Source organism: Coregonus lavaretus (assembly GCF_964263955.1).
Source record: "Coregonus lavaretus genome assembly, chromosome: 23".
NCBI lineage: Eukaryota > Metazoa > Chordata > Actinopteri > Salmoniformes > Salmonidae > Coregonus > Coregonus lavaretus.
The window spans coordinates 9,812,996-9,839,748 of NC_140010.1; the positions used below are offsets into that span (position 1 = coordinate 9,812,996).

At 42.2% G+C, this 26,753-nt stretch overlaps 2 protein-coding genes across 4 annotated transcripts; both read left to right on the plus strand.

Moving 5' to 3' along the window:
- Positions 1–3,416: 3,416 nt before the first annotated feature.
- On the plus strand, positions 3,417–13,691 carry LOC311150782 (caspase-7-like). 2 transcript variants are annotated; one of them, XM_084188311.1, is made up of 7 exons: positions 3,442–3,524; positions 7,552–7,794; positions 9,508–9,848; positions 10,051–10,091; positions 11,889–11,994; positions 12,160–12,742; positions 12,848–13,682. In XM_084188311.1, coding segments are annotated over exons 2-7 (1,260 nt in total). In that variant the 5' UTR covers positions 3,442–3,524; positions 7,552–7,792; the 3' UTR covers positions 13,035–13,682. The 2 variants fall into 2 exon arrangements, with proteins under 2 accessions (XP_084044438.1, XP_084044437.1); XM_084188312.1 differs by lacking the exon at positions 7,552–7,794 and having other exon boundaries at positions 3,417–3,524; positions 12,848–13,691.
- Positions 13,692–13,998: 307 nt separating this feature from the next.
- On the plus strand, positions 13,999–26,747 carry LOC311098736 (caspase-8-like). Of its 2 annotated transcripts, XR_014609661.1 has the most exons (7): positions 14,010–14,317; positions 22,532–22,826; positions 23,395–23,477; positions 24,048–24,156; positions 24,317–24,893; positions 25,895–26,313; positions 26,447–26,747. XR_014609661.1 is itself a non-coding variant. In XM_084139281.1 (6 exons), the coding sequence occupies exons 2-6, from the start codon at positions 22,541–22,543 to the stop codon at positions 26,064–26,066; spliced, it is 1,227 nt and encodes a 408-aa protein (XP_083995407.1). In that variant the 5' UTR covers positions 13,999–14,317; positions 22,532–22,540; the 3' UTR covers positions 26,067–26,747. The 2 variants fall into 2 exon arrangements, 1 of the variants encoding a protein (XP_083995407.1); XM_084139281.1 differs by having other exon boundaries at positions 13,999–14,317; positions 25,895–26,747.
- Positions 26,748–26,753: the final 6 nt, after the last annotated feature.

Consider the following 26,753-nt stretch of genomic DNA (forward strand, 5'->3'; position numbering starts at 1 on the left):
AACCGAAATGTGTCTTCCGCATTTAACCCAACCCCGACCTATGGAATTCATACTTTTTTCACCAAGATCCATAATGTAGCCTACGTAGCCCTTTGCTTTCACCTATCCAGCTATATCAGGTCAGTGGCTAATGGCTACTTCAAGGAAGGGAGGAAGAAGGATGCAAAAGGACCTTAGGGGAATTCAGCCAGATGGAAATGATCTCAGATATGATCAATAGCAATGCTTATTTTTAAATTCAATACAAGTAGGGTGACGTGTTTTTTTCTTGGTCTGACAAGAGAAAATCTAAACTATTGTTACTAAACTATTGTTACTAAGCCCTTGTTTTTGTAGTACTATATGCTGTTAATTTTTACTGTAGTACTGTTATTAGTACTGTTATTTGAGTGAATTCAGAAAAAGTGGGACACTTTTTGCATTTCCTTCTTCTGCAACCTCTTCAGACATCTATCTATTCAGAAAGTATTCAGACCCCTTGGGTTTTTCCACACTTCGTTACGTTACAGCCTTACTCTAAAATCGATTTAAAAAAACTAAAAATCAATCAATCTACACACAATACACCATACTGACGAAGCGAAAACAGGTTTTTAGACATTTTTGTACATTTATTAATAATAAAAAACAGAAATACCTTATTTACATAAGTATTCAGACCTTTTGCTTTGAGACTCGAAATTGAGCTCAGGTGCATCCTGTTTCATTGATCATCCTTGAGATGTTTCTACAACTTGATTGGAGTCCACCTGTGGTAAATTCAATTGATTGGACATGATTTGGAAAGGCACACACCTGCCTATATAAGGTCCCACAGTTGACAGTAAATGTGAGAGCAAAAACCAAGCAATGAGGTCGAAGGAACTGTCCATAGAGCTACGAGACAGGATTGTGTTGAGGCACAGATCTGGGGAAGGGTACCAAAAAATTTCTGCAGCATTGAAGGTCCCCAAGAATGCAGTGGCCTCCATCATTCTTAAATGGAAGAAGTTTGGAACCTCCAAGACTCTTCCTAGAGCTGGCCGCCCAGCCAAACTGAGCAATCGGGGGAGAAGGGCCTTGGTCAGGGAGGTGACCAAGAACCCGATGGTCACTCTGACAGAGCTCCAGCGTTCCTCTGTGGAGATGGGAGAACCTTCCAGAAGGACAACCATCTCTGCAGCACTCCACCAATCAGGCCTTTATGATAGAGTGGCCAGACGGAAGCCACTCCTCAGTAAAAGGCACATGACAGCCCACTTGGAGTTTGCCAAAAGGCACCTAAAGACTCTCAGACCATGAGAAACAAGATTCTCTGGTCTGATGAAACCAAGATTGATCTTTTTGGCCTGAATGCCAAGTGTCACGTCTGGAGGAAACCTGGCACCATCCCTACGATGAAGCATGGTGGTGGCAGCATCATGCTGTGGGGATGTTTTTCAGCAGCAGGGACTGGGAGACTAGTCAGGATCGAGGCAAAGATGAACAGAGAAAAGTACAGAAAGATCCTTGATGAAAACCTGCTCCAGAGCGCTCAGGAACTCAGACTGGGGCGAAGGTTCACCTTCCAACAGGACAACGACCCTAAGCACACAGCCAAGACAACGCAGGAGTGCCTTCAAGACAAGTCTCTGAATGTCCTTGAGTGGCCCAGCCTGAGCCCGGACTTGAAACCGAACATCTCTGGAGAGACCTGAAAATAGCTGTGCAGCAACGCTCCCCATCCAACCTGACAGAGCTTGAGAGGATCTGCAGAGAGGAATGGGAGAAACTCCCCAAATACCGGTGTACCAAGCATGTAGCTTCATACCCAAGAAGACTCGAGGCTGTAATCGCTGCCAAAGGTGCTTCAACAAAGTACTGAGTAAAGGGTCTGAATACTTATGTAAATGTTATATTTCAGTTTTGTATTTTTAATACATTTTCAAAAATTTCTAAAAACCTGTTTTTGCTTTGTCATTATGGGGTATTGATGAGGGGGAAAAACAATTTTATCAATTTTAGAATAAGGCTGTAACGTAACGAAATGTGGAAAAAGTCAAGGGGTCTGAATACCTTCCGAATGCACTATATTAGCCCAACACATTAAACATTTCTGAAATACTCAGATGTTTCCTAAACACACAAAATTGAATTGAATTGTCATTGGGGTACAATTAAGACGGTAATAATGGTGTCCCAGTTTATACAACCTACAGTCTACCAAATGTGAACTGAAAATATGGTTTTGACTCAGTGTACACAAATGGGTGTGTCATGCCCATTGTAGTATGATATCAATATTACATGTTTTTTTGTGTGATTAGGAAACATCTTGAGGATTTCAGAAATGTATCATGTGTTGGCCTAATATGTTGGATAGATGTTAAAAGAGTTTACAGAAGACCGAAATGCAAAAAGTGTCCCACTTATTTGGTTTGTCCCGATAGGCGAAACCCTTTTTGGTGCTTGGCTGAACCCTTTGCAGAGGGTTCTATCTAGAATTCATAGAATCTCCTGTATATGGTTCTACCTAGGGACCCTCTATAAAGGGTTGTGCCTAGAATCAGCTATGAAGAGTTCTACCAATAACCATTTTATCATCTAAAAGGTTCTCACCTGCAACCTGCATTCAGAATGACTGCCAGGATAAGAAATTTGAATACTGAGACTACCTCAATAATCTAAACTGGAACAACCATCTCAGTAATGGGTGCAATAAGTAATGGGTGCATTTACTAACAGATTGGTTTCATAAAAATAAAAATGGAAAGTTATTTATCTTTGTGTAGCATAAAATTAATCAACCAATCAATGTACATGCAAAAACAGATATTAAAACAAACAATTCTGAAAATCACCCTGCAATAGAGCATGCTGGGAAATACTGTATGATTATATGCTTCTATGTAGCAGCCCTCTTGGCTTCGAAAGAACCCTTCTTGCCTTCCAAAGAATAATCAAAGAACCCTTTCTTCCTAAAACAGTTCTTAGGATGTTAAAGGTTCTAGGTAGAACCATTTGCGTTTAAAAGAACCCTTGTCTTCCAAAAAGGGTTATTCAGATCAAAACGGCTCTAGGTAGAACCCTATTCTTCCGCAAATAACCCTTTTTATAAATGTAAGCCCTAGGCTATAACATGCTGAAAAACACTGAAAAAATAGTTGTAACAAAGAGGTGTAACCACAGCTTCTAAATGTATCCATCACCTTTCCCCAAAGTTGAGGAATGCAAGCCTAAGTGTTGTTAAAATGTTACAAGCAGGCAAATGCTGTACTTTTGATTGAGTGCGCAGGACTTTTGGATGAAATTGAAACGTTCCCGGACAGGGAATCGAACCCGGGCCGCGGCGATGAGAGCGCCGAATCCTAACCACTAGACCACCAGGAAATCCAGTCAGTGTAATTACAGTGCATACTTTGTTGGTTATCAATTCTCTGTCAATCTTGGTAGGTAGATAGCGGAAGTCGATATTTGGCTTTTGCGAGGGAAGAGAGGAGCAGAAAGGAGCGCGCGGCGACTACTGAATTGTATCATCAACCCAGTCAGCGAGCGAATCACTTTTAGTAAGTCGTATTAGCTACTTAGCTATCACGTCGTTATTGTGAAGATTACTTGTTGACTTCCGCAAAACTGCATGCTTGCTCACTGCAAGTTGACACGAAAGTAGCTAACGTTAGCTATCTAGCTAGGCTGCTAACCATGCTTGCACGCGCTAACGTTACTTACTACTGTACTTTCTACACTAACGTTAGCTATCTAAACGTATTATTATCAATCAATCAATCAATTTTATTTTATATAGCCCTTCTTACATCAGCTAATATCTCGAAGTGCTGTACAGAAACCCAGCCTAAAACCCCAAACAGCTAGTAATGCAGGTGTAGAAGCACGGTGGCTAGGAAAAACTCCCTAGAAAGGCAAAACCTGGGAAGAAACCTAGAGAGGAACCAGGCTATGAGGGGTGGCCAGTCCTCTTCTGGCTGTGCCGGGTGGAGATTATAACAGAACCATGCCAAGATGTTCAAAAATGTTCATAAGTGACAAGCATGGTCAAATAATAATCAGGAATAAATCTCAGTTGGCTTTACATAGCCGATCATTAAGAGTTTAAAACAGCAGGTCTGGGACAGGTAGGCGTTCCATAACCGGGGGGGTAGAAGGGGGGGGGTAGAAGGATTACTTTATCCTATCCCAGGTATTCCTTAAAGAGGTGGGGTTTCAAATGTCTCCGGAAGGTGGTGAGTGACTCCGCTGTCCTGGCGTCGTGAGGGAGCTTGTTCCACCATTGGGGTGCCAGGGCAGCGAACAGTTTTGACTGGGCTGAGCGGGAACTGTGCTTCAGCAGAGGTAGGGGAGCCAGCAGGCCAGAGGTGGATGAACCCAATGCCCTCGTTTGGGTGTAGGGACTGATCAGAGCCTGAAGGTACGGAGATGCCGTTCCCCTCACAGCTCCGTAGGCAAGCACCATGGTCTTGTAGCAGATGCGAGCTTCAACTGGAAGCCAGTGGAGTGTGCGGAGGAGCGGGATGACATGAGAGAACTTGGGAAGGTTGAACACCAGACGGGCTGCGGCATTCTGGATGAGTTGTAGGGGTTTAATGGCACAGGCAGGGAGCCCAGCCAACAGCGAGTTGCAGTAATCCAGACGGGAGATGACAAGTGCCTGGATTAGGACCTGTGCCACTTCCTGTGTAAGGCAGGGTCGTACTCTCCGAATGTTGTAGAGCATGAACCTACAGGATCGGGTCACTGCCTTGATGTTAGCGGAGAACGACAGGGTGTTGTCCAGGGTCACGCCAAGGCTCTTCGCACTCTGGGAGGAGGACACAACGGAGTTGTCAACCGTGATGGCGAGATCATGGAACGGGCAGTCCTTCCCCGGGAGGAAGAGCAGCTCCGTCTTGCCAGGGTTCAGCTTGAGGTGGTGATCCGTCATCCATACTGATATGTCTGCCAGACATGCAGAGATGCGATTCGCCACCTGGTTATCAGAAGGGGGAAAGGAGAAGATTAATTGTGTGTCGTCTGCGTAGCAATGATAGGAGAGGCCATGTGAGGATATGACAGAGCCAAGTGACTTGGTGTATAGCGAGAATAGGAGAGGGCCTAGAACTGAGCCCTGGGGGACACCAGTGGTGAGAGCACGTGGTGCGGAGACAGCTTCTCGCTACGCCACTTGGTAGGAGCGACCGGTCAGGTAGGACGCAATCCAAGAGTGAGCCGCGCCGGAGATGCCCAGCTTGGAGAGGGTGGAGAGGAGGATCTGATGGTTCACAGTATCAAAGGCAGCAGACAGGTCTAGAAGGACAGAGCAGAGGAGAGAGAGTTAGCTTTAGCAGTGCGGAGAGCCTCCGTGACACAGAGAAGAGCAGTCTCAGTTGAATGACCAGTCTTGAAACCTGACTGGTTTGGATCAAGAAGGTCATTCTGAGAGAGATAGCAAGAGAGTTGGCTAAAGACGGCACGCTCAATGGTTTTGGAGAGAAAAGAAAGAAGGGATACTGGTCTGTAGTTGTTGACATCAGAGGGATCGAGTGATGGTTTTTTGAGAAGGGGTGCAACTCTCGCTCTCTTGAAGACGGAAGGGACATAGCCAGCGGTCAAGGATGAGTTGATCAGCGAGGTGAGGTAAGGGAGAAGGTCTGGAGAGGAGAGGAGGGGATAGGGTCAAGCGGTCAGGTTGTTGGGCGGCCGGCCGTCACAATTCGCAAGATTTTATCTGGAGAGAGAGGGGAGAAAGAAGTCAAAGCATAGGGTAGGGCAGTGTGAGCAGGACCAGCAGTGTCATTTGACTTAACAAACGAGGATCGGATGTCGTCAACCTTCTTTTCAAAATGGTTGACGAAGTCATCCACAGAGAGGGAGGAGGGGGGAGGGGGAGGAGGATTCAGCAGAGAGGAGAAGGTGGCAAAGAGCTTCCTAGGGTTAGAGGCAGATGCTTGGAATTTAGAGTGGTAGAAAGTGGCCTTAGCAGCAGAAACAGATAAAGAAAATGTAGAGAGGAGGGAGTGAAAAGAAGCCAGGTCCGCAGGGAGTCTAGTTTTCCTCAATTTCCGCTCGGCTGCCCGGAGCCCTGTTCTGTGAGCTCGCAATGAGTCATCAAGCCACGGAGCTGGAGGGGAGGACCGAGCCGGCCGGGAGGATAGGGGACATAGAGAGTCAAAGGATGTAGAAAGGGAGGAGAGGAGGGTTGAGGAGGCAGAATCAGGAGATTGGAGGGAGAAGGATTGAGCAGAGGGAAGAGATGATAGGATGGAAGAGGAGAGTTAACGGGAGAGAGAGAGCGAAGGTTGCGACGGCGCATTACCATCTGAGTAGGGGCAGAGTGAGTAGTGTTGGAGGAGAGCGAGAGAGAAAAGGATACAAAGTAGTGGTCGGAGACATGGAGGGGAGTTGCAGTGAGATTAGTAGAAGAACAGCATCTAGTAAAGATGAGGTCAAGCGTATTGCCTGCCTTGTGAGTAGGGGGGGACGGTGAGAGGGTGAGGTCAAAAGAGGAGAGGAGTGGAAAGAAGGAGGCAGAGAGAAATGAGTCAAAGGTAGACGTAGGGAGGTTGAAGTCCCCCAGAACTGTGAGGGGTGAGCCATCCTCAGGAAAGGAACTTATCAAGGCATCAAGCTCATTGATGAACTCTCCAAGGGAACCTGGAGGGCGATAGATGACAAGGATATTAAGCTTAAATGGGCTAGTGACTGTGACAGCATGGAATTCAAATGAGGAGATAGACAGATGGGTCAGGGGAAAAATAGAGAATGTCCACTTGGGAGAGATGAGGATTCCTGTGCCACCACCCCGCTGACCAGATGCTCTCGGGGTATGCGAGAACACATGGTCAGACGAGGAGAGAGCAGTAGGAGTAGCAGTGTTTTCAGTGGTAATCCATGTTTCCGTCAGCGCCAAGAAGTCGAGGGACTGGAGGGTAGCATAGGCTGAGATGAACTCTGCCTTGTTGGCAGCAGAACGGCAGTTCCAGAGGCTGCCTGAGACCTGGAACTCCACGTGGGTAGTGCGTGCAGGGACCACCAGGTTAGAGAGGCAGCAGCCACATTTTACATTTTAGTCATTTAGCAGACGCTCTTATCCAGAGCGACTTACATATTATTATTTTTTATACTGGCCCCCTGAGGGAATCGAACCCACAACCCTGGCGTTGCAAACACCATGCTCTATCAACTGAGCTACATCCCTGCCGGCCATTCCCTCCCCTACCCTGGACGACGCTGGGCCAATTGTGCGCCGCCCATGAGTCTCCCGGTCGCGGCCGGCTGCGACAGAGCCTGGATTCGAACCAGGATCTAGTGGCACAGTTTTGCACTGCGATGCAGTGCCTTAGACCACTGCGCCACGCGGTGTGAGGCATTTGTATAGCCTGTGCGGAGAGGAGAGAACAGGGATAGACAGAGGCATAGTTGACAGGCTGCAGAAAAAAATGGCTACAATAGTGCAAAGGAAATCGGAATGAAATGAACTAAACATCTGGGAAAGGAGAGAGCGGGGCCTCACTCACCACAACACCCAAATATAACTCTCCCAACTTCCACCTCAGAAACTATAATTGTTGTAAACTACAGCGGTTCAATGTTTTCTAGGAAATGCAGTTATGAGGTGCGCAGACGACTAAGGTTAACCCAACTGGCAGATGGCGCTACTATGCTACCTACCAAGGAGTCCATGGACTGCAGTGGCTTAGCTCAAACTTCATCTGACTGAGATCTACTACGGAAAAGCCAGAGACAGCGAGACACCTTGATGAGACCCCTCCCTCAGATGACTAGTCAAGCCATGAACGACTTTGAAGCGCTTTGAGATTCTTTGAAAAGTGCTATATGAATGTAATAAATTATTATTATTCCTTACGTTGTTTGTCATCTGCGTCCAACTGGAGTCTATGCACTCTACGGCCTTGCAGCCTGAATGGAGGATGTTTTATACTGAACCAAAATATAAACGCAACATGCAACAATTTCAAAGATTTTGCTGAGTTACAGTTCATATAAGGAAATCAGTCAATTGAAATAAATTAAATAAATTAGGCCCTAATATATGGATTTCACATGACTGGGCAGGGGGGTGCAGCCATAGGTGGGCCTGGGAAGGCATAGGCCCACCCACTTGGGAGCAAGGCCCACCCAATGGGAATTAGTTTTTTCCCACGAGGGCTTTATTATAGACAGAAATACACAGAAATAGACAGAAATACTCCTTAGCACACTCCCTCAAAACTTGAGACATCTGTGGCAATGTGTTGTATGACAAAGCTGCACATTTTAGAGTGGCCTTTTTTTTGTCCCCAGCACAAGGTACACCTGTGTAATGATCATGCTGTTTAACCAGCTTCTTGTTATCTTGACAAAGGCTAAAATGCTCACTAACAGGGATGTAAACTGATTTGTGCACAACATTTGGGAGAAATAAGCTTTTTGTGCATATGGAACATTTCTGGGATTGTTTATTTCAGCTCATGAAACATGGGACCAACACTTTACATGTTGCATTTATATTTTTGTTCAGTGTATGTACGAGCCGGTCCCCGGGGGTCACGAGTGTATAGCCGGCTGCATAGACTCCAGTTGGACGCAGACAGAGTGGAAGAGGCGAAGCGAGAGGGATAACTGGGCCTAAAATCTGTCTTCTCCAGCAGGTGGCTTCTTTTAATTTTTTCGCTCACCAAGCGAGGATTTTTGTATGGAGGTCAATGAGTGTCGAATTTGGTTAACAAAAAAATGTATGGCTTATTTGCTACGTGTGGCTTATTTGATCGACTAGAACTTTCGTAATGATTAGGTTGTTACGAGTGTACTGATATAAGTAGGACGTGACATCACTGCAACTAAGAAAAAACACTTTATATCGGAGTTGTGCCTGGTCGTCACTAGATCCCACAGCCACAAAGTCATAAACTCCGCCTATTTCTAAAATGTATCTTCTTAAAATGTGATTTTAAACCTAACCCTAACCACACTGCTAACCTTATGCCTAACCCAAACTTTAAATTCAGACCAAAAAGCACATTTTTGTTTTCATGATTTTTTACGACATAGCCAATTTTGACTGTACGTGGTTGTGGTAACTGTTGTGCCTGTTGTTCACATGCATATATAATATGCCATTTAGCAGACGCTTTTATCCAAAGCGACTTACAGTCATGCGTGCATACATTTTTTGTGTATGGGTGGTCCCGGGGATCGAACCCACTACCTTGGCGTTACAAGCGCCGTGCTCTACCAGCTGAGCTACAGAGGACCACTCATTATATATGCCCTCTCATTGACTAGAATGGTCCCACCTGATATTGCCTCCTCCCGCCTGTATTCCATTTTTGAAGTCATTTATTTTCATTGTTAGAGCGGCCACTAGAGTATCTGGTCGATATAATGGATAATCTGTGACGCACATAACAAACGACGTAAAAGGAATAACTGCGCCATCTGAAGGCCGGTTGGGCTATACTCAGGATACTTCAGCATAAATTGGCTTGGCCGTTGAGATGCATCTGGGATATTATGTTTTATATCATCAACACTCCTTCTCTTTCTCTCTCTAAGGTCCATCATGCAGACGCTGAGCGAGAACAAGACTTTGTTAACGGAGATCCTGTCTGCGGACTCCAGCTACATCCTTCAGCATGTGCAGCAGGAGAAAATAGTGACTCAGCGGGACTACAAAAACCTAAACATCCCCAATCAGTCCGATGAGAAGACTGTCATCAACCTGCTGGATAAAGTGATGAATAAAGGAGATACAAAATGCTGTGAACTCGTGAACCTGCTGCAGAAACCACATATTATAGACAACTACCCTAGACTGGAGGAAATATTCAACAACCACCCAGCACCCAGTGACCCCACCTTCAACCCAGCCCCAACAGTTCCAATTCCCTGTACAGGTACCACACACACTGACTACTAGTACTACTAGCTTTGCACCACGACTCTGTCATTGTTTACTGACACAACAACCAGACAGTACAGATTACACACTACATGACTAGACTAATTTACAGATCAATCAACTGACATCAGTGCTACTGTTCTACTGTATTAGATAGCTGGTATCAGGTATCTAACTGTGTTTTCTGTGTTTTCTAGATACTTCTGACCTGGAAACAGTGGTCACTATTGGCGATGAGGTGATAACCCCTCAATCTACATTTAAAGTGTTTATTAACTAAATATATTACACCTGACAACTGATCATACAGTTCAGAGCAATTACACAAGGCAACAATATACAATAATACACAGAACCAAAACTTAACCTGTCTTCTCATCGCAACACAATTCTCCTTCAGCACACACAGCGAACACACAAAGCCTTATTCGCCAGTCAATGAAGGCTCCATTCAAGCCAAACCTAATACTAGGAAAAGTTAGTTTTACGATTAGGGCTCTATTTATACAAACCTAACGCAGTGGTCAATCTATACGTTGGCGGCAGCGCTATAAATTCGGGGGTGTGTCAGAAGTATTTGTGACATTTTCACACCCACAATTATGGGGCGGTTGCTGTCCGTGGCGCGAAAGGGCTGGGTTTTAATGAATAAATATGTTGCGGTGTGTCTAGGCATGGGCCCTCTATGGCCAATCAGAACGTGTGCCATGGCTAAATATGTGGTTGCTTAAAGTTGTGTATTTATGGTATTTTATGCATTGCGTCCAATTTGAATGTTAGTCCGTTATAGCCTATTTCGTGAAATAGCCTGCCCCATATTTGCTAAATATGTTGAACATGTTTGCAGTTAACATTGTTCTAATTGTATTGCTTCAATATGGAAATACATTGTCAAACATAGGTTATAGCATTTCCACTGATATAGGGGCTAGCCCTGTAAATTGCAGTCTAGACATGGACATGCCAAACGTAGTCAATCAGCAAGATTGAATTCACTAGGCTATTGATAAGGCCTAAAAAGACAGGGTATAAATTAGAATTAAAATAAAAACGAAACAACTTGTTTTTAAATAGGCTATGTCTAACTACAGTTACACGCACTATAATTGCTCCCCGTAGGCGTATTATACAGAAAAGGCAACTTAGACTATGGAGGGTTTTATGCGCATCCTAACTTTTCACAGGAGCTGGATACTGTTTCAATATAAAGAGAAAGTGGAAATGTCCATTCACCGTTATACTGCTCGCAAATGTAATGTTATATAAAACATCATGGAACCATTTTACAGGGAGCAGACGAAATTGCAATGCATTCGAGCCATGTAGCCTACCGTTATCACCATAAACCCATGGATGGTTAATATTTCTAATAAGTATGGTTTGTAATCAGGTTAAACAAAATACAATCTGCTTTTTAAACCAACAACAACATTTCTAAATAAGATCGGGTCAGAAGCCTTATATCATAAATGGCTTCTCTCGTTCCATGGCACTGTGTGCACACGTAAGCCTAAATGTACGCATAACATTCGCACGTCAATACAAACTACTAGGCTCCTGTCAATTGTATGGTTGCCTATGTGCTAGGCAGATTCTCAAAGAAATCCGCCGTTGATATGGCATTATAGGAGGATTAAATAGTTTGTAGGAGCGCGCCTGTCTTTGGTAATCGGACATGGGGTGCTCTTTGAAAATGGGGATGGATAGCCACCTCGAACTAGCGAAATGAAGTATGCAGGTATGTGAATTGTGAATAATTAAAAACCATGAGGGCACTCTCAGTAGGCCATTTAAAACCCCTTTATTTATAGGCAAGTTGGTTAATGGCCAGAATAAAAAGACACCTATTCACTTTTGCGGGGTTTTTTAAGGACACACCTCAAACATTGTCACCCCTTCCACCTCAGGGCAAGTGCGCTGATATAAAGTAAATTGCCAGTGCATCAGTTTTTACATGGCGAAATTAAAGACTAACGTGCCCTTTCAGTGTGATGTGAAATGGCCTTTGTGTGTAAATGGTCTCCTCGGTTTCCAGGTCAGTCTGTATGAGATGACCAGTGTACCCCGTGGTCTCTGTTTGATCATCAACAACGAGATCTTTGATAAACTGCGTGAAAGAACAGGAACAAACAAGGATGCTGGTATGTCAACGTTTTATCCTCAAAATCAAGCCTAATTTCTCTATTACAACATCTGTCCAGCTTGCTCTTTTGCTGATTCAGCTGATTATCATGATTTGATGTGATAGATTGAGGATACAGTGAAGTGAGAGGCCTCGTTGTTAAGTGTCTTGTCTTCTCCTACAGTGGATCTGGCTAACATATTCAGCCGGCTGAAGTTCAGGGTGGTGATGTGCAAGGACAAGACTGCAGTGGAGATTCCCAGTGTGCTGAAGGTCTTCTCTGAGCTGAAGAAGTTATCTGATCTGCAACCGTACGATGTGAAGGAGTGGATTGGTGGTCAGTTCACTGATCTAAAGGATCTTCCTAAGCATGGCGATGCCTTCGTCTGCTGCATTCTGAGTCATGGAAAAAAGGAGGGCGTCTATGGCACAGATGGAACAGTTGTCCCCACCATTGATATCCTCTCACCTTTCAACGGCACAAACTGTCGCATCCTTATTGAAAAGCCCAAGCTGTTCTTCATCCAAGCGTGTCGAGGGAATGACGTGCAGGGGGGCGTGTCGGTGAACAAGAAGCGTAAAGTTGAAGGGACAGACGGGGAACTGCACACAGACGACGGCCAAGTCCAAGACTACACCCTTCCAATATACTCAGACTACCTGGTTTTCATGGCCAACGTAGAGCAGTATATCTCTATCAGGAACCCGAAATGGGGGTCCTGGTTCATCCAGTCTCTGTGTGGCCAGCTGGAAAAAGGCTGCAGCGGGTAACATCAGCTTGAAATTCACTGCAGAGCTATTGATATCGTCTCTGTGGAATGACTGTGTTGACTTCTTTTATGTTGTGTGTGTTTGTCTCCTGTTCTCTACAGAGGGAAAGACATCCATGCGATCATCACCCTGGTCAATGCTGAAGTGAGCAAGATGGACGGTAAACTTCCTGTTAAGGATAAAGATGGGAAATTGATTGGCTATGAGAAGGTTAAGCAATCACCGGATTCCAGAAACACCCTGACTAAGACACTCATCTTTCCTGCTGAGACCACGCCTACTTCATAATGAACTTTTGATTTGTTCATGAAACCCTTCATCTGTCAACCGTCCATATGCTCATTCTACTTTCAGATGAAGGTTTTGATATGACGGGGTCCTTCCACACAGGCCGTGAATAGGCCTAATCATATGACACTAGCTACATTCCAGTTGTGACTTTCTCATTTGATCACTTTTAAATGATGAGACAGGAACCACCATCACTGTTGGTGTCTTTATTTACCAGTTTGTTATATTTACATGAATGTGATATTTGATATTGTTTAGTTTCATGTAAGGTATATAAGGCAGCTGGGACGATGCGCCATTTTATGTTATTGATACAGAATATCACCAGGGATATACCAAAAGTGCAGTGACATTGCTGCAGCTTAATCAACAAAACTAGGCTAGATCGACTTTTTAACCAACATAGCAATGTATTTGATATGTGAAGATAGAACTCAGAATCATCATTTTATGTAATCAGGTGGTTTCATAGCAAGAATAACATTTTATTGATATCTCAACCCATAGTTTCAGCCTTACTTTCAACCATGTTTTTATGTGATCCCATCTACTTATAACAGAATGTTTTACCAAAATGTTTTCTTACCTGCCTTTCCTGTCACCTCAAAATCTTTTATACCTGAAAATAAATGTTTATCTTTTACCAACAGTTGGATTGCAGAAGTGTTTTTATATGATACTCCTCAGAATTAATCAGCAATCCTGTTGAACTTAAAAATGTGAAACATGTAATAGTCAAATACTGTACACACCTATTTTACTGGCCTTCTCGTGTTCATAATACATATTTATGTAGACAAAGTCAACATTTTTGTAATTTCGTGTTTAATGGATAGGACACAGTCTACAGAGAGAGGAATACAAAATATTGCGTATAGGATTTGCTTTGAACATAATTTGACTAATATCTACAGTGGGCTCGCTGGGCGCTTACTGCGATTTCCAAATCACTTTCCGGGTCATTGCAGAAATGGCAGAAATCAGTATACGCGGGATGGCAATGGAAGGTTTGCGCGTAAACTGGCTTTAATTTACGCACGCTCAGAATACATTATATTTTTTATTGTCCATTAATAACATGCAGTGGAATAATAGGTCGACGATTGGTCAAGAACGGCCTATTAAACGTGACTTCATTGAATGCGCACATGTATAGGCTATAGGTGTTACATAAGACACTAACGAAAGTGAAATTAAACGACAAACAATGTGACTATAGTAGTCTAGGCTATCTATTCAAGAGGCATCAATTGAGTTGAGAGACGGCGTTTTACTCCAAGGTAGGAAACGGTATCGTGGTCTAGGCCTAAAAATAGTAAAGTATATTAAACTGAGTATCCTAAAGGAGAAAAAAAATCATTGTTTTTTGTGATATCGCCGGCAATGATGACTATAGTGGAGTTCGACTTCTATTAATCTAAAATAAGAAACAATACAAGTATTCCAGAAAAACAAAACCTTTAACTACAGTTTAATTACAGGAATTAAATTGCCTCTAATGTGATGTCTTAAAAACGAAGGATATTAGTTTAGACCTGGAGGGCACATGACACAGCCACATGGATGGTTAATTTCTAGAATGTTACACTATAATCTGTTTTTAGAATGGTACACTAGAATGTTACTCTGTTACACTTTTCACTAGAATGTTACACTATTAATTTATAGAACGTTAAGTAAGGGATAATCAACGAGGGGCTATGCGTTCTATGGAAGATAATGAAGGCCGTGGAAGGTGTGTTCCACCACGTGCTAGCAGAGTGAAACTGATCTAGTTGCTTTATTTTCCAGAGAATGCATAGAGCCGCGAGTTAATTATCCCTTTTATACCATGGCTATAATTGAACACATTTGCCACATTTGTGTTCATTTTGCCGGTAGAAATGTGTTCAACATCAACTGAGGTAGCTAGCAACTTTACTTTACTGGCGATCTACTCCGATTTCAGAGCACTCTCGTCTGTGTGCCAGAGGCAGAGCGCCGAATAACTGAGGAATTTAAGAATGATCAACACAGGTTGAATATGGCCAGTGTCAGTAAACGTCTGCAATAAAGCGTAATTCAATTGTTGCCAGCACCACAGTTACAGTCACCAACGCTCAGGATAAAATGAAAACACCCTAACCAGCTCTGCTTGTGCGAGTAAAATGGTCAGAGTGAAGTGTTCTCTCATTTGTGACTGGAAGTAGCTAGCAAGCTAGCCAACGTTAGCTATTTAGTTTGGGTGCTTGACTGCGGTTGTGAGGTCAGAACGCTAGGATGAACCCTACTCCTCGGCCAGAGCGTCCAGTGTGCGCTCTAAACGCTCCTAAGCGAAATGCTCTGAATTTACAAACATTCAAATCTGACAACGCTCTACATTTACGAACGCCCAGAGCACACTTTGGCACTCAAGATTGAATTTAGAACACACAATATATAGATAACTACAGTAGTTGCCGTGGTAACCAAACAAACAGACTTGCTAGTTTAGCTAACCAAATCATCTGTCCTAGTTTGCGATAATGAAAATAGAATTCAACAATGCCAATAATGTTTTCAATTCGAATTTTGCTTTCAAAAGCAGCTCAAACATAGAACATGTAAGAATGAACTATAGCCATTGAATTCTACCGTGCAAATATACCTTGCGTTATAGAGAATTATACAATGGGTGGGTCTAATGCTGAATGCGGATTGTTTAAAAGCGCATTCCAGTCGGTGTCTATTCCACAAGTTACCATCAGCTAAATCTATGACATTAAAATGCCTATTTACTCTGTTCCATCTGACTGCGCAATCCAACGTATCATCAGCCCAGCCAGGCAATTTATAAACTTGATCTCCACTATAAAAAGCATCTAGACATTATCTCACATTTCTTTTAGACTAACATTTAGTTTTCAACAGTAGAGATTTGTATAAACCTTGCTGTCTGTCTCTCCGACATTTGCAACATTGTTTCAATATTCAAATTCGATCTCCAGCTGTCCCATAGTAATGAACCTATCGGGAGTCGGGATGAGACAACAGGCAGGCAGCTTTTCTCAGCCAGTCGAAATCATGAATCAGCATCATTTTTATGGATATATACAAAGAACTATCAATAGAAAACAGTTAAAATGAAACGAAGTGCAGCTAGTTTGCGGTCTTTCCAGCTTCAGTTTGAAGTGATTGTGTTAGTTGTGTTGTTGGTGTAGCGTGGTTCATTCTGCGTTGTGTACTTTTAATTAGGACACTGCCACAACTGGAATTCTGATGGTTGGATAATTTGTATTCGACCTGCACACGAAGAGACAACACACAATATGTTAGCCCTTGGTGCAGTCACAGCTCTCGGGCACCTGCGTGAGCACATAGAAACTCACTCAAACACTGTCCCAAATACTCACGAGTTACAATAGGTACCCTAATTAGTGAGCTCGGTGAAAGTTATTAACATAAATCTTTATATTGTCCACATTGTAACAAAACCTATAGTTGCGTAACAGCACTTTGTGTAACTTTACCACAGTTTTATATTGACAAATTACGGAGCCAAGGACAACATACCTTGCTAGTTGAAGGTCAGGCAAAAGAGAACAATAAGAGGATACGTAAGTACAGATAACCCGCGATGGACCAAACCAAAATATACAAAACTTTTACAATTAGGTGTATTTACAATATAGAAAATACACCTAATTGTAAAAATAACATTAGCTTTGCAACTGTAATTAAATAAAGAAAACACATATAATTATTATTATTATTACTAAATTATTAACATCCCCTCTTGACCTGGCCTACTTGAACTGGTCATTGTGTGCAACTTGGTGCATAATCTAGGGGAACAACATCACACTACTACATTGGCTAGCTCCTCTGAATAACAGTGTCCTGACAAGAGAGCACATTTTCTATGCCAGGCGAAATTGTGCATCATTAGCTCATTGTTATGGATGTATCCAAATAAATGTCACTAGAAAACAGCTTACACAAATGCAAATGCAGCTACTTAGCCGTTATTCTGGCTGCACTTAGTTAGCCAGCTAGCAAGGGATAATAACGTTGCCAGCCAGTATGGCAATGGAACATTTAGAACCAACGACTGGGTCGCATCCACAGATTTATTTATTTTATATTTAACGTTTATGTCAGTTAAGAACAAATTCTTATTTACAATGATGGCCTACCCCGGACAAACCCAATTGGGCCAATTGTGCGCTGCCCTATGGGACTCCTGATCACAGCCAGATGTGGATCGAACCAGGGTCTGTAGTGACGCCTCTAGCACTGAGATGCAGTGCCTTAGAACGCTGCGCTACTCGGGAGCCTAGATACAGAACAAAAAGACTGAACGACTGGGTCACGTCTCTGTCAACCGAACTGATAGAATGAACAACCAGCCGGCTTGGATAGCAACCGTAGATTAGTGTCGGGACTATATCTTGTGGAAGGATGAAATAGTATTAATACATTCATAAAAATAACAATTTTAATGAAAATATGTAAATCATTATTTGAATATGTTGGTAACCCGTTGTATAAAAGTGATAATGCCCTCGAAGCCGGTGTTTGGAGGATACATTGGCACGGTTTGCCGGCTCTCAACTTCTTCTCGGGCCTAAGAACACCCGTGCTAATATATCCTCCAAACACCGGCTTCTCGGGTATTAACACTGAAATAATCACACTCTAGAATGCCCTTCAAGCCAATCAGAAACAAGTATTCAACAATGCCATGGTATAATTAAGCAATAAGGCCGGAGGGGGTGTGGTATATGGCCAATATACCACGGCTAAGGGCTGTTCTTATGCACGATTCAACACGGAGTGCCTGGATACAGCCCTTAGCCGTGGTAAATTGGCCATATACCACAAACCCCAGAGGTGCCTTATTGCTATTATAAACTGGTTACCAATGTAATGAGAGCAGTAAAAATAAATGTTTTGTAATTCCCGTGGTATACGGTCTGATATACCATGGCTGTCAGCCAATCAGCATTTAGGGCTTGAACCACCCAGTTTATAAACAGTGTTACACTAGAATGTGTTTTTACGCACGGTAAATCAAGGGTTGTGCATTTTATAAACAAGTGGAGTTTCATAGCAGGAAACCACACCCTTGATTTACCGTGCGTAAACTTTAAATACCATTATATAATAATAATAATAATAAATAATATGCCATTTAGCAGACGCTTTTATCCAAAGCGACTTACAGTCATGTGCGCATACATTTTAACGTATATAACACGTTAGATATAGGCATAGTATTGTAGTGAAACATTCAGGGCTCTAAATTAACGTTTTTCATTGGTAGCACTGGTGTTTCCTACTTTAAAAAGTTAGGAGAACCACATGAAACTTAGGAGCACCAGAAAATGAGATGTATAAAATGTATTGAGATACAGCCTATATTGGGCCTATATGAATTCTAGCTATCTCTGGACATTTGTTTATTATAAAAGCTAAAATATTGATAGAGTACCTGTCATTGAAATTATAAAGTCATTTGTGGAATATTAGGTTCTACATTGTGTAAAATAAATATCTTCCTATTGAGACGCATTACATTGAAAATTGTACACTGCCTCTTTAAAGACGTCAGGTTTTTGATGATGACTTGCAAGAGATATGTCATTCATTCATTGCCATGATCATTCATCTGCTGAAGAAGCTATGCCTTTTGCTTTCTAAGGAAGATACAAATGGAAGATAAACATTTTGGGGAATATGGGTCAGATCTTTTGACTTTACTTTAATTAGTTCATTTATGTTATCACACTGTAACAAGTATTGTAGTTAACTGTAACAACTTATTACAGTGTAATAACATGTAACTGGTGTAACAATGAATGCATGTTTGATAGAAATGGGCAGGTTTCCACTAAATTCACCAACTTAATGTTTCGCTGCTTTTCAGCTGCATACAGTCACAAAGGTTGTGATCAACTGGTGGATGCGCTGGGTGTCTGAGAGATTATAGCCTATGCTCAATGGGCTCTATTTACTTACACTTGAATGTGCACTGTTCAAATGATATCTCCACTCAGTGTTGTTGCTAGCCCTTGCCCCTAAAATAAAGTGTACAATCTGGGTTAACTTGGTTGAGCTGGTAAAAACAGTTCAGTAGGTCAACCTCACTGACTGGGATCTAATATGGGTGGCATCCCAGATGTGGAAAAATACACTATTTCAAAGCATAGTACATGTATTGTTTGCCTAAGAACAGTGTAATTACTAGTTGTTAAACAGGATTTAGCTCATTAAAATGAAGTGTATCTTGAGGGGTACTTACTTGTAATTAATGTGTACGTATACAGTACATTACCCTTCCTGACAAACTGGCCCTCATTTTAAAGCTTCTGGGAGTTTCACTTTATTTTACAATAAGTTACAGAAATTAAGTGAAACCTCCAGAACCTTTAAAATGAGGGCCAGGTTGTCAGGATGGATAATTTACTGTATAAGTACACATTAATTACAAGAAAGTACCCCTCAAGATACACTTCATTTTAATGAGCTAAATCCTATGTAACACCTAGTAATTACATTGTACTTAGGCAAACATTGTGTACTATACTTGAAATAGGGTGTTTTTCCTCATCTCGGATTACCAGGTTAAGCCAGATAGCATGCTTTATTTTGGTGGCAAGTGCTAGAAATAACATTGAGTGAAGATATATTTTCAACAGTGCACATTCATGGGTAAGTAATTAGAGCCTATTGAGCATAATCTCTCGGACACCCAGCGCATCCACGAGGGGTCACAACCTTTGTGACAGTTGTTACTGAATCGGATGCAGCTGAGAAGAAACAAAACGCTAAGTTGGTGAATTTAGTGGAAACCTGCCCATTTGTAATAAGCCTGGTAACAAGCATTCATTGTTACACCTCTGTAATTACAGACCGCAATTACCACCAGTTACATGTTGTTATTACAGTGTAACTAATGGTTGTTACAGTTAACAACAATACTTGTTACAGTGTAATAACACTGTAAAAAGGACCCCTTAAAATGAAGTGTTACTGTTAATTTTTTTTACATGGACAGTGCACATTAAATCACTGTTTCAGTAAAAGTGCTGGTTTTAGCCAGCCAGCTAATTTTCAACCACAGTCCCTGGGCAGGTTATTTAAAAGATTTACAATAACAATACAGAAACAATGAGCAGTGAGCACATGCAGAGCAACATAGGACAAGCAACACGTAGCACGCTGACAGAGAAACATAGGACAAGCAACACGTAGCACGCAGACAGAGCAACATAGGACAAGAAACACGTAGCACGCTGACAGAGAAACATAGGACAGGTAACATGTAGCACACAGACAGAGCAACATAGGACAAGCAACACGTAGCACATAGACAGAGAAACATAGGATATGCAACACGTAGCACGCAGACAGAGCAACATATGACAAGCAACACGTAGCACGCTGACAGAGCAACATAGGACAAGCAACACGTAGCATTCAGACAGAGCAACATAGGACAAGCAACACGTAGCACGCAGACAGAGCAACATAGGACAAGCAACACGTAGCACATAGACATAGAAACATAGGACAAGCAACACGTAGCATGCAGACAGAGCAACATAGGACAAGCAACACGTAGCACGCAGACAGAGCAACATAGGACAAGCAACACATAGCACATAGACAGAGAAACATAGGACAAGCAACACGTAGCACATAGACAGAGAAACATAGGGAAAGCAACACGTAGCACGCAAACAGAGCAACATAGGACAACCAACACGTAGCATGCAGACAGAGCAACATAGGACAAGCAACACGTAGCATGCAGACAGAGAAACATAGGACAAGCAACACGTAGCACATAGACAGAGCAACATAGCACAAGCAACACATAGCACGCAGACAGAGCAACATAGGACAAGCAACACGTAGCATGCAGACAGAGAAACATAGGACAAGCAACACGTAGCACGCAGACAGAGCAACATAGGACAAGCAACACATAGCACATAGACAGAGCAACATAGGACAAGCAACACATAGCACGCAGACAGAGAAACATAGGACAAGCAACACGTAGCACGCAGAGAGAGCAACATAGGACAAGCAACACATAGCACGCAGACAGAGAAACATAGGACAAGCAACACGTAGCACGCAGACAGAGCAACATAGGACAAGCAACACATAGCACGCAGACAGAGAAACATAGGACAAGCAACACGTAGCACGCAGACAGAGAAACATAGGACAAGCAACATGTAGCAAGCAGACAGAGCAACATAGGACAAGCAACACGTAGCACATAGACAAACAGACCAACAGAGCAGTAGCACAAAAAGCAACAAAACAAAATACATAAAAGCAACAAAGTGTTTCCACACCTCACCAGCTACAGACAACAGAAACATGGAAAGTGGCAATACATAGCTAGCAATTATGTTCACAAGTCTGATTGTCCTTTAGCCATGTCTTTATGTATTTTGTGAAGGTGCGATAGGTGGTGCAGTATTGTGTTTCTGATGGCAATATGTTCCAGACATTGGAAGCTCTCATAGAGAAAGCAGTTTGTCTAAAGGTACATTTCCTTAAAGGTCATGAACAGTCAAAATCATGTTTTTCATGAAATGGGATGATATTTGAAGATATGATATTCTCTTACCTAATTTAAAAAAGTACCGCCTTGTAATCAACATCGGAGAAGGCGTGTTTGCAGAGGGGCATGGTTTATATAGTTAGATAACTACTCTACTGGTGCAAAGATTGTACTGTAGGGTGTCAGCAAATATAATTCCCTATTCATCTATGGAAAAGATACTTACGTGTCCCCTTTCATCTGTGTCTGGTGTTAGCTAGTTACTGGCTAGCTAGGTCTTCAGCCAGCATGGAACAAAAGTGGAGAAGGGTTACTGCAACACTGCATCTAAGTTGCTTGACATACGTGTTTCAAAAAGCTGTCACCCAAGGCCAGCTCATGAATATAAGCTGCCCGCCCACTTCCTGGTAGTTAGCCATGAGAGAAAAAGTACTTTTCAGAATGACTGTTCAGGATCTTTAAGGGAACTATACAGACCTCTCATGGCAGACCTTGTGGATCTGCTGCCATGGGATTGGTTGGGCTAGAAGCAAGCCGTTTTTGCTGTAGTAATGGTGCAACTATGACGATATTGAATCTGCACTCGCTGTCTTCTCTAGGGCACTCAGAAACAAAGGTACAGCGAAGCCTTATCATTACAACAATTATTATCTTGGATTTTTTTTTCCTAATTGCACAGTGCTTCCAAAATAAAACTCCTGGTCACACAGCAAAATATTTTGTCGCATATGCAACCTATAGAGCCCTGGTAACATTATAGAAATGAACCACCCATGGCTGTGCAATACATGCTTTGTAGGCCTATAGTTTCTACATCTGAAGAAAGGACACTTGCCTAAACCAATATACTTAATTATTAAGACATCACATTCGAGGCAATTTAAACACACGCCAACTCTGCATGCCATAACGCCCTTATTCTATTCTCTCTCCAATTCTGTGATTGCAGTAACCCACAATGGACTTGAAAAAGTTGGAAGGCACTCTAGACGATCTGGACAAAAAAGGTCTGAAGAGGTTTAAGTGGAACCTAATACATCTGAAAGAGGATGTGGATGGCTTTCCTAATATCGCAAAGAACAAGCTGCCAGAGTGTGCTGACAGTCAGGACACTGTGGATGAGATGGTTGAAAGATATGAAAGCTCAGAAAAAGCCTGCAAGGTCGCAGCGTTTGTTTTACGCAAAATGGGAAATCACCATCTTGCCAAGAAGGTGGAGGAACCTGCACAGCAGTCCACTAGAGGTAAAATGCTCTAATTACATAACCTATACTCTAGGAAATGGATACAAATGTCCCATGGAAGTAATTGGCATTATAGAAAGTTCAGGAAATTATTATTCAGTTGAGAGAGAGGACAGTCACACACAAAATAAGCAATTAAGCCTCTTGCAAGTAAATGCCAATGTGTCTATTCATGAAACCAGCATTAAACAACTTACCATCTGGTGTAAAGGCTTAATGGTCTACCTTGGGCTACTTCTCAAATTTGTATGCAGACTGAGGGCCAAATTGATTGGCATGCCATTTGATTATATGTGGCCCAATCTCCTACTGAAAATACTAGCCTCAGGGCGGCAACTCATTCCCCTTCTCAAGAAGCAGCCCATGCACACTTCCAAAACAGCCCAAGACTGCAGGGATTATCCCACTGCTGCAACCAGTGTAGCTATCAAGAGGGAACAGTGTGGGGCTTGAACCAGTGACCCTGTAGTTATGAGATATGAGGCGCAATGCCATCTGTCCCACCAGTAGCTCACCTGCTAACTCATACGTCTTTTAAATTTAGACTGGTTTTCTCTGTGTTTTTCAGCTGTTCCTGTCCAGGATCAGGATCAGGATGGCTGCATGTCATGGCTGCGTGGCAAGATGAAGACCCCTGCAGAGAAGGAAAAGGTAGGTACCCAAGACAACAAGAGGTGATTGCTCAGTTAAGGTCCACAAAGTTTGTCCAGGCCTCTGGAACAATAACTATTAGTATAAGACTGTGACATTTTCAGACATCAAACCCAGTAGTAAAAATTATAGTAGCTCTGGAATTAGAATGACATTTGATAATTTAATACAATGATGGCTATATTAACACTAAACCAGGCTAGGGCAGTTTCTGGGTGTCTGATAACAGGAAGCCTGTCTGATAACAGGAAGTCCCATTCAAACCAAGGGATGGAAAACAACTGGAAGATTATAATTGAGCTTTGCCGTGTAAATCAAATGTGTTGGTATAAGGCAAAATAGGCTTTGTTAAAAAAACACGTGGTGTGACTAATAGCTGCCTTGAAGTGGTAGGGACCAAGACATAACGGTTACCATTTAATCATGCAGAACACATTTTGTAATGGAATTAGGTAATTGGATAATTGGATAATGAGCCCACAATAAACCTAGGACATTTTTGGGTCAGACGTGTGATGTGAATGTGAAATGAGTTTGTGTGTAACTGACAACTGACTATACTTTTTACAGGAGGGTTGCTATAGCATGGCCAGCAACTGCAGAGGTGTCTGTGTGATCATCAACAATGTGGACTTTGGGAATGAAGAGAAAAACAGAGAGGGATCAGACATTGATGCTGGTAGATATTCTATTTGTCAGCAGCTGAACATTCGGCTTGCTCTTTTTCTGTTTCAGTAGTTTACAGTTTGACGAGATAGAATTAGGAAAAGGAGAAGTGAGGAGCAGTAGAAGGAGGATATTTGAAGTGTCTGAGTGTTGAGTCTTCTCTTCTCCTACAGCGGCGCTAGCAAAAGTGTTCAGCTGGCTGAAGTTCAAGGTGGTGATGTGCAAGGACAAGACTGCAGAGAAGATTCACAGTGTGCTGAATGTCTTCTCTGAGCTGAAGCAGTTATCTGATCTGCAACCGTACGATGTGAAGGAGTGGGTCGGTGGTCAGTTCACTGATCTAAAGGATCTTCCTAAGCATGGCGACGCCTTCGTCTGCTGCATTCTGAGTCATGGAAACAAGGAGGGAGTCTGTGGCACAGATGGAACGGTCGTCCCCATCAATAAGATCCGCGCACCTTTCAACGGAGAGAAATGCACGATCCTTGTTGGAAAGCCCAAATTGTTCTTCATCCAGGCGTGTCGGGGGAGTTCCAGACAGAAGGGAGTGCCGGTGCCGAAGAAGAACCATGTAGAGGACAGGGATCTGCAGGCAGACGACAACCAAGAACAAAACCACACTCTTCCAATATATTCCGATTTCCTGGTTTTCATGGCCAACGTAGAGCAGTATGTCTCCATCAGGAGCAAAACCGATGGGTCCTGGTTCATCCAGTCTCTGTGTCGCCAACTGAAAGACGGCTGCCTCAGGTGATGCCTGATTAAATATCCTGCTGGAAAACTCAAATATGTACAACAATTTTCAGATTTGAGCAGGAGTGTAATCACTGCTATTTGGCAATATTTGTTGATTTCGAAACCAGAGTGTGTAAAATCTTGACACCTGCCATGTCTACCGTCTAGTCAATGCCTATCCTATTTAACTTATGCTGCACACACCTTTTCTATCCATATACCGTCCATGTTTATACATCCCATCAAATACTGTACCTACAGTATACAGTACATTCGGAAAGTATTCAGACCCCTTTACTTTTTTCAAATGTTGTTACGTTACTGACTTATTCTAAAATGGATTAAATCGTTTTTTCCCCCTCATTAATCTACACATAATACCCCATAATGACAAAGCAAAAACAGGTTTTTGGATATTTTTGCAAAATAACATCTTTTTTTTGGGAATACTTTTCGAATATATTCCAGACTCTGACATTGTTCGTTCTAATATTTATATATTTCTTAATTCCTTTCATTTTAGGATTTGCGTGTATTGTTTTGTATTGGTATTGGTATTCCTGCACTGTTGGAGCTAGGAACATAAGCATTTAGCTACACCCACGATAACTGCTAAATATTTGTACGGGACCAATAACATTTGATTTGATTTACAAAACGGACATTTTGGACTCAAGGATTCTAAAGCTAGTTTTTGGAAGTGTTAGACAGGGCAGCTGTGGACCTTCAGAAACCAGTGAGGAGTTTAGAAGGATGCTTTGACTATAGTCAAAGATCCTACACACTCCAGTTCAGACTGTTTGGATATTTATTGGGACCCAAACCCTTTTAATCAGGCCACAATAGTCCGCTCTGGCTAGTTTGCGACAATTAAAGATTAAAGCATGGCTGGACAATATAAATGCTAACCAACCTCTGTTCATATCAGCTTGAAATTCACAGTAGATGTTTATGTCCTCAGTTGATTCGTTTTGTTGACATCTTATTTCATGGTATGTGTCTCCTGTTCTCTGCAGAGGGGACGACATCCATGCTATCATCACCCTGGTCAATGCTGAAGTGTGCCAGAAAGAATGTGAACTTCCTGTTAAGGATGAACATGGTGACGTCATTGGCTATGAGCAGGTTAAGCAATCACCGGATTCCAGTCACACCCTGACGAAGACACTCATCTTTCCTGCACCTTGATGACTTCTTGATGTTACCATGAAAACCATTTGTCAACTGTCATTATGGTCATTCAATTTAAAATGAAAGTTTTGATTTTAAAAACAGCTCCATGCAGGCTGTGAATAGGCGTTCTCATTTTAAATCAGTTTTACATTATGGGAGAGGGGCACCATTATTACTCGTTTTTTTTTGTATTTTATATAGTTCCGGCTGTATCATCATATAGATTTTTTTTTTATCCGAAAAATGTCACCAGCAGGGCCCAGTTTTTTAAAAGTTATCTGGATTTTGCCTATCAGATGGATAGGACTAAATTCATAGAAATAGAATGAACGAATCAGTATTGAATGGGGACTCTATTCCTATGCATTTAATCCTATTCTATAGGCCAAATCCAGATAACTTTTGAAAACTGAGCCCAGATATACCAAGTCATTTGTAGCAAGTAAACTAAGCTATATTGATTTCGTCACCAAACTAAGAATGTATTTGATTTGGTATTTTATGTAATCAAGTGGAGTTTAGTAGTAAGAACAAAAGTCATTGATATCTCAACACATTGTTTCAGTCTTACTTTATTACGTATTTTGATGTGATTTCATCTACTTCCTTTTTTATACAATCATGTTTTCTTACATGCCTTTCCTGCCATCTTAAAATATGTTATACTTCAAAATAAATATTTGATCATTTATCAGCAGTTGG